The 18,142-nt window shown below is 39.5% G+C and overlaps 1 protein-coding gene across 1 annotated transcript in view; it reads left to right on the plus strand.

Annotated features, from left to right (window-relative positions):
* The window catches only part of DCC (DCC netrin 1 receptor), a 507,302-nt gene that overhangs the window by 293,303 nt on the left and 195,857 nt on the right, over positions 1–18,142 (plus strand). Inside the window, exons 12-13 of the mRNA XM_040419605.1 lie at positions 11,677–11,825; positions 17,733–17,871. Of these exons, the coding sequence (XP_040275539.1) occupies positions 11,677–11,825; positions 17,733–17,871 (288 nt within the window). The remainder of the gene's footprint in view (positions 1–11,676; positions 11,826–17,732; positions 17,872–18,142) is intronic.

Here is an 18,142-nt window from a genome sequence, read left to right on the forward strand (position 1 = left end):
GGACAGACACTGATGGAACAAGAACCCTGATCAGATCTGATAACCATATCGGTGGAAGAGAGGAATTGTTACGTTAATTGTTGTGGACAATTGATTACCATTAAGAATACCTTTCCAATTTTTTGATCTTGTCCAATCTTTGTGTTTTAACTGAACAAAAGAACAGAACTCGCCATTGGTCTGATTTCATTACATGGTGGAAGCGGTCCTCACTGTTCCAAATCTGTTTTATTCATTATCGGCAGCACATCCCTGATAGTGATGAGCATCAGGGGTCATATTCGAATTTGCAATATTTTGCGAATATTTTTTAGAATATTCGGCGAATATTCACGAATTCGAAAATTCGTTATATTCTACATTTCTTTTACTCGAAAAATCGGCAATGTAATGATCGCGTAATATGCAAATATTACGCGATCAATACAGGAGTGGGTCAAAAAGTAATATATAGCACTATATTCGATATAGTGCTATACATTCTTTTTTTAGAATATTCGTCATTTTTTTTCATCTTAAGTTATTATTCCTCCCTGCTTAAGTTGCTTGTCAAGCAATTTAAGCAGGGAGGAATCATGACTTCAGATGGAAAAAAGAAATATTCTCGAATTCTCAAAGTATTTGAAAGTATTCTAAATATTCGCGATAAATATTCGTAATTCGAATATTCGTGCTCAACACTAATCCCTGATTGCAACTAATCCCTGATTGCACAGGAAGACGAGCTGCCAATAATCCGTCATCTTTCATCCTCATGATGATGGCCACCAGCTGACAAACGGGCTCATCGGCTGTACTGTTATACAGGACAATTATCGGGAGCAAGGGCCCTAATAATCGCTTTTTCCTGATAATAGGTTTGAAAATCCCACGGTCTAATAGGGCTCTAAGATGTAGGGGGCCGTTTTATTCCAAAAACATAATTAACCAATTCCGTGGAAAAAAACGGAGGTTTATTTAGTGTTGGGGTGACAGAATCAAATGAGATTTATCAACTAACATGAAGACAAAAGATCTCATCCCCAGGAGCGTTAGAACGTGCCAGATTCATGCTAATTGAAGTCATTCTCAAACTTCTGCTCAATAATTTACTGTGGAAATCTATGTGTCTTTCCCTATTTATCTCCAGAGTAGACGGAATCTGCCAAGAAGTTAATGAACTCCTTATCTTTTAAATTCTGAAAATGAAAGAAACTTAATACAAACTGTGACTCAATCATTGGAGAAGTAGCGTCCTGATCCAGTAGGCAGATAGGGTACAGTAAATTACTCTTTATCAGACGCATTATAAATAATCTCCTGCCATGAGATTTGGAGATTTTGTAGGAATAGCTTGATGGCAAAAAATATATAATTTGGTAAAATGAGATGTATGCTCAGGATGCATTATTCCTATAGGAAAAGCTTACTTTTCTAGGTATGAGGAACCAATATTGGAAAATTTTATGTAATACTATATAATATGCAAGGGTGAGCCTGTATATATATATATATATATATATATATATAAAATGCAGGGGTGAGCCTGAATAATATATGTATGTATATACAGTATCTCACAAAAGTGAGTACACCCCTCACATTTTTGCAAATATTGTATTATATCTTTTCATTAGACAACACTGAACATCTGACACTTTGTTACAATGTAAAGTAGTCAGTGTACAACTTGTATAACAGTGTAAATTTAGTGTGCCCTCAAAATAACTCAACACACAGCCATTAATGTCTGAACTGCTGTCAACAAAAGTGAGTACACCCCTAAGTGAAAATGGCCAAATTGTGCCCAAAGAGTCAATTTGTTTTATGGGGCCACCATTATTTCCCAGCACTGCCTTAATTCTCTTGAGCATATAGTTCACCAGAGCTTCACAGGTTGCCACTGGAATCCTCTTCCACTCCTCCATGATGACATCACGGAGCTGGTGGATGTTAGAGAACTTGGGCTCCTCCACCCTCCATTTGAGGATGCCCCACAGATGCTCATCAGGGTTTAGGACTGGAAACATGCTTGGTCAGTCCAGCACCTTTAATCTGAGTTTCTTTAGCAAGGCAGTGGTCGTCTTAGAGGTGTGTTTGGGGCCGTAATCATGTTGAAATACTGCCCTGCGGCACAGTTTCTGAAGGGAGGGTCTCATGCTCTGCCTTAGTATGTCACAGTACATGTTGGCATTCATGGTTCCCTCAATGAACTGTAGCTCCCCACAGCTGGTAGCACTCATGTAGCGCCAAACCATGACACTCCAACCACCATGCTTAACTGTAGGCAAGACACACTAGTCTTTGTACTCCTCACCTGGTTCCCGCCACACACACTTGACACCATCTGAACCAAATAAGTTTATCTTGGTCTCATCAGACCACGGGACATGGTTCCAATAATCCATGTCCTTAGTCTGCTTGTCTTCAGCAAACTGTTTGTGGGCTTTCTTGTGCATCATCTTTAGAAGAGGCTTCCTTCTGGGACAACAGCCATGCAGTCCAATTTAATGCAGTGTACGGCGTATGGTCTAAGCACTGACAGGCTGACCCCCCATCACTGTAACCTCTGCAGCAATGCTGGCAGCACTCACATGTCTATTTTGAAAACACAACCTCTGGATATGACGCTGAGCAAGGGCACTCAACTTCTTTGGTCGACCAAGGCGAGGCCTTTTCTTGTTAAACCACTGTATGGTCTTGGTCACCGTGCTGCAGCTCAGTTTCAGGGTGTTGGCAATCTTCTTATAGCCTAGGCCATCTTTATGTAGAGCAACAGTTCTTTTTTTCAGATCCTCAGAGAGTTCTTTGCCATGAGGAGCCATGTTGAACTTCCAGTAACCAGTATGAGAGAGTGTGAGAGCGATAACACCAAATATAACACACCTACTCCCCATTCACACCTGAGAACTTGTAACACTAATGAGTCACATGACACCGGGGAGGGAAAATGGCTAATTGGGCACAATTTGGGCAGCCCGATGGCTCAGTGGTTATCACTGTTGCCTTGCAGCGCTGGGGTCCTAGGTTCGAATCCAACCAAGGGCAACATCTGCATGGAGTTTGTTTGTTCTCCCCGTGTTTGTGTGGGCTTCCTCCGGTTTCCTCCCACACTCCAAAGACACACTTATAGGCAGTGATGGCCAGTTCGCATTGTTCGCCAGCGAACACATGCGGGCTGCCATCTTGACTCACAAGTCCGGCGATGCACAGGTAAGCCCTTACCTGTGCCTGTGCCGCGAGCCGGTTATAAACAAATGCGCTCACTGGGAGCAGGCAGTTCCAAGAACAGCCGACGGGGGCCTTCATCGGGCTGTTCTCGGAACTGCCTGCTTCCGATGACCGCATTTGTGAACCATGTGACGGGGAACGGTGATTGTGCTGCCCCCCCATCATTGAACCCCTCAGAGGCCTCTTTCATCACTGATCGCAACATCTGAGAGGACTATTGAGGCCTGTCAGGGGTTAAATCTGCAAAAAAATTAAAATACTCCCCTTAAACATTTGATCGCAAAGATAACGCTACGGCCATCTCGCTTGCAGAGAGCTCGCTTACTGGCTGGCGTAGTGACATCATGCAGGAGATTTCACGCTGGATCTTCAATCAAGATGAGCAATCCCTCGTCCTCATACTGTGAAGGAGATCGCTGCATGTAAATGCGCGGTCTTCTTCACTGAGCGAGAAGCCGACTGTCGGGAAGAAATGCTTCCTTCCCAACAATCGGCCGCTCCATCGGCCCGTGTAATCGTGTTTTAAACTTGTAGGATAGAAACGTGAAGGCTAACTGCACACAATGTGGATTATGTGCGGGTTTTCTGCGCACATTTTCGAATGGAAAAAACACAGAGTAATACAGTACCTGCAAAGGGAATGAGATTTCACAAATTTTCCGGGCGAAAATTGACCTGTTGTGTGGATTTGAAATGTCGCCAATTGACTGTGCCATTCCTAATTTTATGTACAGTGGTTTTCCTTGTGGAATTTAATTGTGCTTTTTTTGTGCGGTTTTGGTGAGAATTTAATGCGGATTTTCTGCATAAGAATCTACACCGTGTGCAGGTACCCTAAGCAATAAATGCTGCAGATCTATGTCAAGCAGCAAACATCACATTGTTTTTTAACCAAATGACAAACTCAGCTCTGCAGAGATGGAGCAGGAACTACAGTGCGGAGGCCAGTGTCATTCTGTACGCCATGAATCTCGTGTCACATCCCTCCATCAGCTCATATTTAAAAATGTGCAATTGACTGTAAAGACATTGCTTCTCATTTTAGAGGTTGTGTAAATTGTGTTCGCATTTAAAACAGAGGATGCGTTCTGCTGAAATCGATAGGACAAACTTGTAAAGAGCAGCTGAAAAGGTTATTGGCTCAGGAACGGAAAATAACAAAATACAAGAGCGAGTGGGAGCCTGATTTATTAGAATTTAACTGCTTAGGTGTTGGGGGTCAACAGGGTTTTGGCTGAACGGTTATAAAATGCGGCTGAATATAATTTATCTCATTACGTAATAAATATAAAGAGATCATATGGTCTGGGGTCTGCAGTGAACGTCTGCAATAGGAAAAATGTTACATCCAGAAATTAGAGACAATATACAGTAAAATTCAAAGTATTTGATTTTAGAAAACCCCTATCCAAGAATGCCCAGCAGTAGAGAAGTAACGGCAGAGTGTCGGGCAGATTGGAGCTGTTGGTTATGGCCTGGTATGTTTCCAAACGCAGAACATATCTATTATCATAAAAAAATGATAATCTAATAATAACGATAATACAGCCTCCTATGTATAAGAATATAACTACTACAATACTGACTCCTATGTACAAGATTATAACTACTATAATACTGCCTCCTACGTACAAGAATATAACTAGTATAATACTGCTCCTATGTACAAGAATATAACTACTATAATAATGCCTCCTATATACAAGAATATAACTAGTATAATACTGCTCCTATGTACAAGAATATAACTACTATAATAATGCCTCCTATGTACAAGAATATAACTACTACAATACTGACTCCTATGTACAAGATTATAACTACTATAATACTGCCTCCTACGTACAAGAATATAACTAGTATAATACTGCTCCTATGTACAAGAATATAACTACTATAATAATGCCTCCTATATACAAGAATATAACTACTATAATACTGCTCCTATGTACAAGAATATAACTACTATAATACTGCCTTCTATGTACAAGAATATAACTACTATAATACTGCCTCCTATGTACAAGAATATAACTGCTATAATACTGCCTCCTATGTACAAGAATATAACTACTATAATACTGCCTCCTATGTACAAGAATATAACTACTATAATACTGCTCCTATGTACAAGAATATAACTACTATAATATTGCCTTCTATGTACAACAATATAACTACTATAATACTGCCTCCTATGTACAAGAATATAACTACTATAATACTGTCTCCTATGTACAAGAATATAACTACTATAATACTGCCTCCTATGTACAAGAATATAACTACTATAATACTGCCTCCTCTGTACAAGAATATAACTACTATAATACTGCCTCCTATGTACAATAATATAACTACTATAATACTGCTCCTATGTACAAGAATATAACTACTATAATACTGCCCTCTATGTACAAGAATATAACTACTATAATACTGCTCCTATGTACAAGAATATAACTACTATAATACTTCTCCTATGTACAAGAATATAACTACTGTAATACTGCTCATATGTACAAGAATATAACTGTGATAATTTCAGTATTTTTGTTACTCTAAGAAGCAGAGCTATAGATTAATGCTCGGTAGTCATTTGTACAGAGTGTGAATTCGGCAAATTAATGACCACTGTAAAATCTGCATTCATTTCAATCAGTAAATTAATTTGTAGAAATGTAGGATTCCCTTACAATCCATGAATCTTTCATACAGGTCATCACTAGTTCAGTTTCCTTCTCCATTTTCTGAATTATTACAGTGACATTCTTCATGTTTGAGGCTGTGGCACTGGATCATTTCTTCTTCTAGTTAATTCCTATGAATAATTAAAAAATCTTATATAGTAATCGTGCAGCCAGTGAACTCTGGAGACATGAACACAGACGGACATATCTTCATGCTGGATCACAATTTTGTCCTTCCATAATTTAGAGAAAAGCAGGTTTACAAAACAATTTGTAAAATAGAAAAAAGTTGATAAATAATTAAAAAACACAAGAAAAAAAAAAGATAATTACTAAAGAATTTGAACTTCTAAACTCTCAAGACAGGAACAAAGACAAAGCTGTGTGCAGACCTTTGGATTCTATCATTTCAAAAAAAGCCAAAAGAGCCAATACAGGTTCAGAAAAAGTTGATAAAAGTTAAAAAAAATGTAAACTGATTATGTTAAAGGAGTTGGCCCATTTGAGACATTGATGTCCTATCTCTAGGATATGTCAGCAATGTCAGATAGGTGTGGGTTCACCTCTGGGACCTGCTCCTATCTCCAGAACTGGACTCCAGAAGTGAAGGAGAGCGCATCTGGCTTGGGCGGCGTGCTCTCCATTTACTGCTATGGAAGTTCTGAAAATATAGAAGCGGGTCCCAGAGATGGTTTCCACATTTGCAGTGACCCACTTTCCTATGATGATGATTTGTCCACCTGGAATCCCAATATCAGATAGGTGTGGGTCCCACCTTCTAAAGAAGAGGGCCCGTAAGTGAAAAAGAGTACACTGAGCAATGCATGCGCGGAGTGCTCTGCATTTACTGCTATGGAAGTTCTGAAAATATAGAAGCGGGTCCCAAAGATGGGTCCCACATTTTTTTTACTGTGATGATGATTTGTCCACTTTGAATCCCATTGTCAGATAGGTGTGGGTCCCACCTTCTAAAGAAGAGGACCCCTAAGTGAAGTAAAGTACACTGAGCATGTGCGGCGTGTTCTGCATTAATCACTATGGGAGTATGGAAGAGTGAGTGTGCTTGACTATTTTAGAAGGTCTCCTAGCTGTGAATGCGCAGACTCTTCTACTTTCACCTCTATGGGACTGCCAGAAATAGCCGAACCAGCATTTGGCTCTATTTTTGAAATTCTCATAGTGTTGAATGAAGGGGGGAGAGGGGTTCGTGCATGCGTGGCTGCTTTCTGCTCACTTCGCTGGTCCCATTCTGGAGATAAAATCAGACGTGGGTCCCACACCTATCTGACATGGGTGGCATATTCTAGCGATGTGCCATCAGTATCCTAGATGGGGATACTTGTACCTCTTTAAGTTGCATAGCTTGCAAAGCCATTGATTGGCCGTTATCTCCTTAATCACTTTATTTTTTGCTGCATTGACCTAAATTGTCCGCTACTAATAATATAACAATAATATACATGTAAGGACATGAAAAAATTGGGGAAATACTTTAAGGTTGTCAACATGGCTCCCTATTTACTGGAAGAGGCTCTACATGCTGTATAAATGATAGTAATCTATTTAAAATATGTATGGTTCCTTCTAAGGAAAAAAAAAATACAAAAAATAAACAAATCAGTAAAAAAAAAACAAATACAAAGACAAAGGAGAGAACTGCCAATCATCAGCAGATGGGTGAGAGAGCAGGAGATTATTAACCAGGACTCTTCTTAGGTAGGGTTGACTCTTTTCAAGCCCGGGCTGTGATGATTATGATGTTGGTTCTAAGCAACCAGTTACTTTTAGCTCATGAGTGACACACCGCTGACATCAGCATTTCTGTCACTAATTTATGCTGCCCTCAGTGAGGTCAGCATAAAATTGATGACAGGTTCCCTTTAAGCCACATTTTTCATCTGAGACCATCCGATGGTACAATATTATCCATTTTTTGGGAGATTGAGAATGGAGGTCCTCCTGCTATTGTTGGGATCACACATGATAAATGTGGTTTCCTTTAACAATACTCATATAGATCTTAATAGCCACATAAATCACGTACAGTAGCACCCAGGTTTACTCACACGTGCCGTGGCTACCTTTAGAAAAATAATAAATCATTTGTATTGCAAGGCTTCTGATTTACATATCGCATCATTCTATCATTGTAATTACTTTTTTTATATTTCCATTAAGTGAAGAATATATAAAACCGTATAACACATTCATTTGGTTATATTCTGATAATATGGTATCACACACATTTACTTATAGGCATCGCTAGATGATTATATGGACGATAGATAGGTAGATGAATAAATAAAAAATGCTAAAAGCCAGCACACTCACAATGAGAAAATTGAAAATAAAAGGCCTTTTATTCAGCCATGCAATAAGTGAATAAAAGAGCTTTTATTTTCAATTTTTTTCATTGTGAGTGTGCTGGCTTTTAGCATTTTTTATTTATTCATCTACCTATCTATCGTCCATATAATCATCTAGCGATGCCTATAAGTAAATGTGTGTGATACCATAATATCAGAATATTTGTTTTGATTTTTTTTTATATATTTGGAAATACAGTAGTCTAGTCCCCCGTGGCTCGCATCTCCTTTTGCTTTCTTTTTTCCTGTCCTGCCATTTTTTGGGTTTACATAGATAAAAAGATTAGATAGATAGTTAGTAGATAGATAGTAGATAGTAGGGTTGATCGAGCACCGTAGTGCTCGGGTTCTCGGGGACGCGGGCCGAACACATCGGGATGTTCGGGTGCTCGACCCAAATTTGGGTGAATAAACGCAGTTCCACCACCCTTCACCACATTTGGAGTGCTTCCTCTTTTTTGTCAAGTATATAGAAAGATAGATATTAGATAGATAGACATTAGATGGATGGATAAATAGATAGATAGATATGATATATATATATATATATATATATATATAGACATTAGATTAGGGAGATGCATACAGTAGATAGAAATTGACGACTTGCTGCTGGATTCCTCCAGAGATTACACATGATCTCAGGGTATTAGCAATGAGATACCATGTGATAGCTTATCGATGGGGGGCCTTTTTAGCTAAAAGTAATTGTCCAAAGCCAAATTTCTCCTGTAGGGGTCACCGGGAGCCCCATGAATCGGAATGAAGAGATGCTGATAAGTAGTAGCTTTGCTTCATCGGAACGGCCACCATGTAATGCTGCATTTGCCCTGCAGTGGCCGCTGCAGGGATAGTGTGCAGTCTGCAGAGTCAGAGGAGGCAATCAGTTGATTGTTTTGACAGCTCTCAGATTAAAGGGGTTGATTTTGATGAGCCAGCCCCTTTAAAACTATTTATCAATATATAGATGATTAATAATTATAATAATAGTTATAATTTAGTAAAAATAAGGTTATATTTTCTCTTTTTTTTCCCTACATTTTATGCTTTCTTTGTGATTACATTAGAATAAATTAGTTGGAACCACTGCATGTTTTTCTTTATTGGATATACTATTTGCTGATATAAAGTCGCTCAACTGCTATAGTAAACCACATTTAGACCTTCGATAGAGTTTGACCCTACAGCAAATCTCTGACTTTCCATTAATAAACTATGATGGAGGTTATAGCAGTGTATAATTTACTGCACATCTCACTCTTTTTACATCGAATGACTGTAATTCTATTCCCGCTTACATCAGACTCCAGATATTGGAGAGAACACAAAGATAAAACAATTACCTACAGATCTGTGGCCGAGGGAGGAAAAAATTCTTCATTACGTATTAAAGCCTTTACAGTGCTGGGAGGTTAATCCCATATATAAGGCTCTTCTTATACAGTCGTGAATATACCGTATGTGGAAGTTCCTAAGAAAAAATGAATTACGTGGAGATGATTAATTCTACTTGACTCTGGGTTCTGGCCTCACCATTGTTGTGCTGTTTTTCTTTAAGTGTCAAAAATCCAATTAACTGTAAAAATGCTTCCAGTGATTATCTTAAAGGTTGTTCATCAAACCGCCAGACATAAAAAAATGGGGGGAAAAAAATAAAAAATAAAATATATACACACACACATAAAAAAAAGCTCATCTTATTTACGGTATTTTATTTCATATACCTTAAATGGGTTGGCTACCTTTTTGGCAATCCTCCATCCTCCCCACCTCCTCCTCACCAGACCTACAAAGGGAAGCATACTTACCTGCTCCCCACCACTTGGTTCTGGCTCCTTTGCTCCCCTGCCCAGAATGCCTTGCTCAGGTGCCTCGCTGTCAATATCCACTTTGATACTGCTGAAGCCAATTGCTAGCTGCAGAGGTAACCTGCCCCTCTTACGTCATGTGACCAATTGACATGACGCAAGATGAGAAGGTCACCTCTGTGGCCGTGATTGAATGCAGCAGTGTCAAAGTGCATGTTGACAGTGAGGTGCCCAAGCAAGGCATCTGAAGCTGGGCAACGAAGCAGCCAAGACGCAGTGGCGGGAGCAGGTAAATATGCTTCCCTTTGCAGTCTGCCTAGAAGAGGAAGGTTTCCAAACCCTTCCGCTCTCCAAAGGTGGCCAAGACCTTTAAGGATCAGCTGTAAACTGTAGGACAATCTTTCCACAAGTTTTGGACTTCCTCACAGTGGAACAGATGAAGCATTGCACAGTTGATATTGGAATCAACAGGCATTCAGCATAAAGTGTATAGATATGCTGGGTCCTCCAGCAGAAGAGATGCTGTGATGTTGTGGCTCTACAATGTTGCTTATTGATAAAGGTCCTTAAAGGGATTTTCCAGGAGTCAAATATTGATGACCTATCCTCACGGTAAATCATCAATACCTAATCAGCGAGGGTCTGACACCTTGAACCACCATCTATGAGCTTTTTAAAGAGTGCTGCAACCTTCTCGCAGGATATCAAGCACAGCTTGCACATAGTCCATGTGATTGATGAACGTGATGTTGCTGGTTAGGAAGTAGCCACAGCGCTCACCACAGCACCACAGACTCTTTCACAGCTGGAGTTAGATCTCCACCAATCAGATACTGATGACCTATCCTGAGGAGGATAGGTCTCCAATATTTTACTCCAGGAAAAGCCCTTTAATAGGGGATCCTCTGCCCACAGACTCTTCAACAGCTGGAGTTAGATCTCCACCATTCAGAAATTGATGACCTATCCTGAGGTGAGGATAGGTCTCCAATATTTTACTCCAGGAAAATCCCTTTAATGGGGGCTACTCTGCCAAAGAATTCCTTGAGTTTTCTTAAATAGACCACCCATTAGTGTGCAGAATACATTTAAAGTTGTTGTCTGGGATTGTATAAACTTAACTAGAAGCAGGTGATAGAATATACAGAAGATAAAAAGAACCAGTACTCACCCATTAAATCTGCCTGTTGCTCTGGTGGTCCCCATCAGACCTACAAGAAGTCACATACATATCATATGATCATTGCAGCCAATCACTGGTCTAAGTGAAGATAACATATGAATGATGTATGTGACATCATCTCTGCAGGACCAGGGGGGAGGGGTTAATATAGATGAGTACTGGATATTTTTTATTTTATACCATTGCCTTCTTGTAAACAAATTTCTGAAAAGTGGACAACCCCTTTAATAACCAATTTCAGCATTACAGCAAGCCATGAAAGAAAAGGACCAGGAGCCCTATAGGAAATCAGAACTTTTTTGCACTGTTTATTTTCCTGTCTCATATATCTCCAGTGAAATAATGTTCAAATGTAAAATTAAATTTCTAGGATTTAATGAAAATTTTAATTTAATAGAATTTGTGTATTTTATTTCCAGTGCAAGTTCCGGGACCAGTCGAAAATCTACAAGTGATCTCAACTTCACCTACCTCGATTTTGATTTCATGGGAACCCCCTGCCTATGCAAATGGTCCTGTCCAGGGCTACAGAGTACTGTGTACAGAGACTATTTCAGGGAGAGAACAGGTGAGTGATCGGGAAATATTTCAGGGAATCCAACTCAACATACAACCAAATAATGTACTTAAGTTCCTCAACTTTCCAGTGCTGGCCATGCTTCTCAGTGCATGCACGCTGTCCTTTGAGTAAAGAATAAAAGTCTGATTTTCACAAGGCAGGTATCATTTTAATCAGCAAGATCAACCCTACCAGACAGTATGCCCACTTGTAGGGTTGAGCGAATCGAAGCAGTCAAAGCGGAATTTGGTCCGAAGTTTAGGAAAACTTTAATGTGCAACGAATCTAAATTTCCTTGCGCTTCATGGTAATTAATCCGTTTTTTGTAAAACGGAGGCTGTATGTTTTACAAACCGAAACATTGTAGAAGAGACAAGCCTGGAAATGCAAGATCACCCATACTGCCATGCAGCCAGCCAGTCTGCAAATAGCCATCCACCTGTGATGTCACAGCCCTATAAAACCCCCACCCTGTGTATTCTCTGTGATTGTCTGGTGGGCTGAGCTTAGAGAGAGAAATGGCTAGTGCTCATGTGCTAGGTACAGTGTTGCTGAAAATTATGATTAATAGAAGAATTTTGTTGAGGAACTGTGCAAGGAGAGTACAGGGAGAGCGCAGGGAGACTGCAGGGACAGTGCAAGGAGACTTATTCTGCATAAGTTTTATTTATTCCTTTATTTACTTATTCCCACATCAGCTGTAAACTAAGATATGTAATTCAATACCAATAAGATGGAAGCCTTCAGTATTCCACTGCCAGCATGCCAACTAATACAATCAAGTCTGCACCTTTTAGGGAGACCAGGTATTAATGATGACCATCCTCATCTTTTACTGGCTTTACTTCTTTCATATAATCCTTCAAAGTCTCCATGTCCTAGAAAAGTCAGCAAGATGCAGAGAGAGAAGGAGCTGGATGTTCCTGATGACATTTTCTCATCGATATTAGATGATGTGGAAAAGGAGGAAAAGCAGATGGCAGAAGAAGGGCTCCTACTTGCAGGGCAGGAGAGCGCTGGGGTTGGGGAAGTGGGTACAGTCCCTGCTTAAAGGTGTATTAAAGGTGCCGCGCGGCCATTAACAATGAAGAAGTACTATAAAGTGCGGTCTTCATTATTTAATGAAAGCCAACTGCAGGCTAATTGGCTGTGTGGTTCTTCACCACAGCACGGGCGCTCAGTGTGGCCATACCCAAAGGCAGAGTGGCCTGGCTATACCTGATTTATAGCAATTGGTGACAAATTAATTTGGAACGGATCAAATTTCTTGTGGAACTTCGGCAAAGCTGCCGAATGGAATTTTTCAAAACTTCGCTCATCTCTATTCACTTTATAGGGTTTGTCCTGCTGATAGGTACTCTTTAAATCCAGCTCTTTTATAGATGTCATAATACAGTAGTTGGACTGGTGCCCATGAAGTGAATTAAAGTGAAGCATTGCAAAATTATAATAAATCTCTATTGATTCTTGAGTTCAAAAATTATCTTTATTTTTTTATGTATATTTTTTTCTTGTATATTGACTTGTCAGATATATAAAATTAAAATCTACCATTGCTCCTCATGTAGCATCTTAATTAGGAGCTCTTATGATTTACATATTTTAGCATTTTCTGGAATGTCTTCGTCATACCCCATTTTATTCCCCCCAAATATCGATTAGAAGACTGTGACGGTGATTGCATAAAGCTGTTTAATACTATGTACTATATGTATAACAAGTCATTGAGGGAGTACAAGATATTAGGCTCCGCAATCATCATGCCCAGAGCGATTACTGCAGGATGGTCGCTTCTTAGATCATTAGTCGGACTGAATCTAAAGTAATTAAGTGCAGATCTGGAGGTCACTTCTCTGGATGGACATAAAAAAGTCATCAGAGGGAAATGAACTTACACGATGCTGCACGTGCTTATAAAACATGTGTGAACATCATTGAAGAAATGAGGTAGAACAGGCGATAATGTTCACGTTCTGTGATGATGAAGTATCTGAAGATCATTTTTACTGTAAATCATGCAGAAATTTTAATTTGTCTAGTGGAGCATTTGCTACATGCTTGAGACATACATTCGTCCATTAACGCTTACCCTCTTGTTCAAGAAAAAAATCATATTAAGGGCATGTTCACATCACTGTTTAGTTTTCTGTTCTTCTGATTCATCAGAAGATCAGAAAAAAATAAAAATAAACTTTTCCTTTATTTTGAGCATCCATTAGGCTAATTTTTGTAAGTTTCATTTGAGATCCATTATTTTACAAAGGAAAAGAAGTCCTGTGAGAAGAACATTTTCGCCCAAAAATAACAGATCTCAGATCTTCTGATGGATCAGAAGAAAATAACACTAACAGAAATTTGAACCTGGCCTAACTGGGGTATGAACAGAACATGTACATGGGGACCTTTTTTCTTCTCTGCTCCAGAACTGAAGATTCCCTGGCTCCTCTTCTTTTATCCAGGATGGCCGCACTCAGACTACATGATTTATACTGGGCATCGGTAGCCCAAGACACTCCTTGTTTGTCCAGCCTTGCTCTTGCGTGCAGTTCTGGCCAATCTGAGACCAGCAGGCCGGCCAATCTGAGACCGCAGTATGCTCAGGTAGTCTGAGAAGTGGTGCAGCCATCTTGAATGACAGAAGAAGAGCTCAGGAATTGGTGGATCTGCAGCAGAAAGGTGAAAAAGAGGTCACCATGTAAATGTTCTGTTCATTCCCCAGTTAATGTGAACTTTTTTGTGTTGAGCCAGAGGGTAACTTTAAGTTCAACCATTATAGGGTGTTCATAGCCATTGTTACTTCTTGGGTCTAAAATTGGTCCAACCCCATCATTTCCCTGTATTCATTCAATTCCCTCATCTTAATTGTAGCTTATAGGGTCACTAACTTTTTGCAAACCTTTTGATATGTCATAGAGACAGAAGTTTTGATTTGTGGGGGTCTGAGTGCAAAGACTCCCACAGATCCCTAGAAGCATGTGCATATCATGCTCTTACTCCTGGCTGCACTAGGTTGGCTTCAAATAAGTTTATAGACTCTTCTTGATTCCATCCTCAGCAGTGAGGATAGAGCACTATATGCTCTTGCATCTCTCCCCTCATTCTTGGGATTGGTGGGGATCTCAGCACTCAAACCCCCACCGATCACAACTGCTGACATGTCCCTATGACATATCAAAACTTTTGTGAAAGTTAGTGACCTCTTACTTACAGTTTAAAATATAAGATAGAGATTGACTGCTCTAACTGTGAAGAATCTTTTCCTATATTGATGATGGGGGTCACCTTTCCTCTACAAAAAAGGTTCTACCTACTACTTTGAATTAATAACTAACCTCAAATTGTTTTTAGTAATCTATAGTCATTGCCTTTCTTTTAATTTGTTGCTCTGACCTTTTGAGGGCCACATAGTCACGCTTCCTGATAAAGTTTTGACTGTTAAACCATTAGTGAATTCAAAAAAGTTGTATCTGTCCTTAATACTTTGGGTTTGGATTTGGCTTCCAAAACTGCGTCAGGAAACCTGACCCGGTGGCCTTACCCTAATTCTAGGCAGCACCGTTGTCACACCCATTTTTAATGCAAGCATATGTTATAAACAAAGTTGATTTTCTTTGGATCTTCTGATCTTTTCAAGACTATATGTTTCAAGTGAAAGCATCAAGAATTAGGTATGCCAATGGGGCATCTGAATTATTTCCAGTGGTGGTGCCTGTCTCCTCAATGACCCCATGGCTCTACAGAACAGTGCCATTTGCTGCATATTAAAATTACACTGCCCAAATTATAGTGTAGACCAAATAATAGTAATAACATTTACACAAAATTGGGGTACTGTCTTTAAGGAGACCAGCTGTGGGTGGAGACTTAGTGACAACTGTCAATGGGAAAATAATATGCAATCTCACCGAGATAGTGCCACCTTTTGGAAATGCCTCTGTGTAAGCCAAAGTCGGACTTTTTACTAGCTTTGGAACCTCACATGGGGAAATGGCAAGTTTTACTGGCATAGGAAAAGATTTTAAAGAAGCATGCTGGGTTTTTCTTTTTGGAGCATTTGATGATGTGATGTCAAAACTCAAAGTGCTTCTGTTCTTCCTTTCTTCTTCTACTTTTCCTGCCTTCTATATCTGGCCATCACATTACATGACCCCCCCTACTCTGACTATCCACCGGCTTTAGGGGGTCACTGTGTTCTCCAGAGGTCATTCTCCTCTTGTGCCCTGACTTACAGAGAACTATAGTAAGATGTCCTCCACACCTCCCCTTCTCTTTGGCTAGTACTGCTTTAACTCCACTCCCATCAGCATTACAGACCATAGAGCATTTTGAGAAATGTAGTTTTCTTCTCCTAGCATGACTGAGGTTTAGCACTGGGAGACACTTTCACCTCTCCCCAGGAAGGAGAAGAAGCAGACAAGATGGACCCGAGAATAAACATATCAGAAACCAGGCATTGGAAATATGGAGTGGAAGTAATTCTTACTTAAAATAATAAAATAAAAAAGACTTGGAGTGCTTCTTTAATGATCCTAGCAATGTCCTACCTCAGGTCTACCTTAAAGTCAGAAATTATCCTATTCTCTGTTCAAAAAGGACGTTTAGTGGAATCATTTTAATTAAACCGAAAGACAGAGGCTATAAAATTAGAATAGACTCACTATAACACAGAATAATTTTATTGCCACGTCCATTTTCCTTTCTCAGTAAGGTCAGAGACCCCATCTTTGTACGCCATTCCAACTTTTATTGGCCACATTAAAGGTGCGGTGACACAGGGTCCGGGTCTATTAAGAAATCAGAGACAGAAGTGATTTCTACATTTTAAAAAATATTTTTACTCTCTGGTCTAAACTATCCATTTTGATATTCTGCGAAGTCGTCTTCACCATCTAAACTTTCATCCGCAGAGTCATAAATCAAAGTCGCTTAATATCAAAATCAGGAGTCAGGAGAGCGACGAAAATGGATGTGACTAAAATATTGGGTTCTGTTTTTGATGGAGATTTCACCAGTGGAAAATATAATTACTGTGGAGTGTAACAGGATTTAATAAAGCCAAAGGCATAAATGGTCTGTGGTATAATTAAATACTGAGCCGTGCTACATAGAGATCACTCAAGAGGCAGCTCAGCCTTTCCCAGGAACTCCCCAAATCATTTCTGCTATTAAGTTTGACAGGCTAAACCTGAAAATGTCTATTTGTCATCCATCACTGTATCAAGACCCATGTAAAACATTACCAGTTACAATGTTGCCAAAGAACGGAAGAAAATTCATCCAATGAATTAATTTGTTTAACCTTCCTTTATAGGTCTCAGAGTCAATTAATGGTTTTGCTTGGTTAATGTGAAGTGCAGGCATCAAATTGCCTTTTATTGTATCGTAATTCTGCCACATTATTTTGATTATGCACAGGGATAGGTCTTCTAAAGCTGCAATACCATGCCTTACCACTTGGAATGCTGTGGGAAAACATGCTTTTCAGAAACCAGGAGAAAGACCTTTATTACTGTGTGCTACATGACACTTTTGAGTCATACTTGGTAGTTTAAATATTTAGTGTTGTATTTTGCAATAGAAATTACATGTTTTGCGGGCATTAAAGGGGATGGCTCATGAAGACAACCCCTTAAAAAAGCAGAGTTCATCATGGGTCTGGGATCTCTATTTCTCTCCATTTAACTGTTACTGGCGGTAATAGCAATGTCTGGCTATATACATTTATGATGGATTCCGCTGTATCACTTGGACACACAGGGTCCAACAGCACATGAGCCTCCCTTACATAGTGGAATGGGATAGGAAGCCCCTCTATTATGTTGATATACCTTTATACCTTCATGAAACCTAAAGTAATTATAAGTATTATTCCAAATAAAATAAGTAGGGTTTCATTTTTCTCTTCTCATTTCACAGAATATTGAAGTTGATGGGCTGTCCTACAGATTGGAAGGTCTTCGAAAGTTTACAGAATACAACATAAGAGTCTTAGCATACAATCGCTATGGTCCAGGTGTCTCTACAGAGGAACACTCAGTTACAACTCTGTCTGATGGTAAGATATATGTCTGTACAAGTGGCCAAGAATTTAAATTTGAAATTACTGCTGAGTTCTTCAATATTACTTTGGCTATTCTTAATAATGCACTAGTTGGCTGTAAATTATTCTAAGGCTTATGAACTTCCATATGCAGACACCAGGTGGTGATGTTTCTTGAACTTCCATATGCAGACACCAGGTGGTGATGTTTCTTGAACTTCCATATGCAGACTCCAGGTGGGGATGTTTCTTGACCTTCTGTATGCAAACACCAGGTGGCAATGTA

This window comes from Bufo bufo, chromosome 2 (genome assembly GCF_905171765.1).
Source record: "Bufo bufo chromosome 2, aBufBuf1.1, whole genome shotgun sequence".
In the NCBI taxonomy this organism is placed as follows: Eukaryota; Metazoa; Chordata; class Amphibia; order Anura; family Bufonidae; genus Bufo; species Bufo bufo.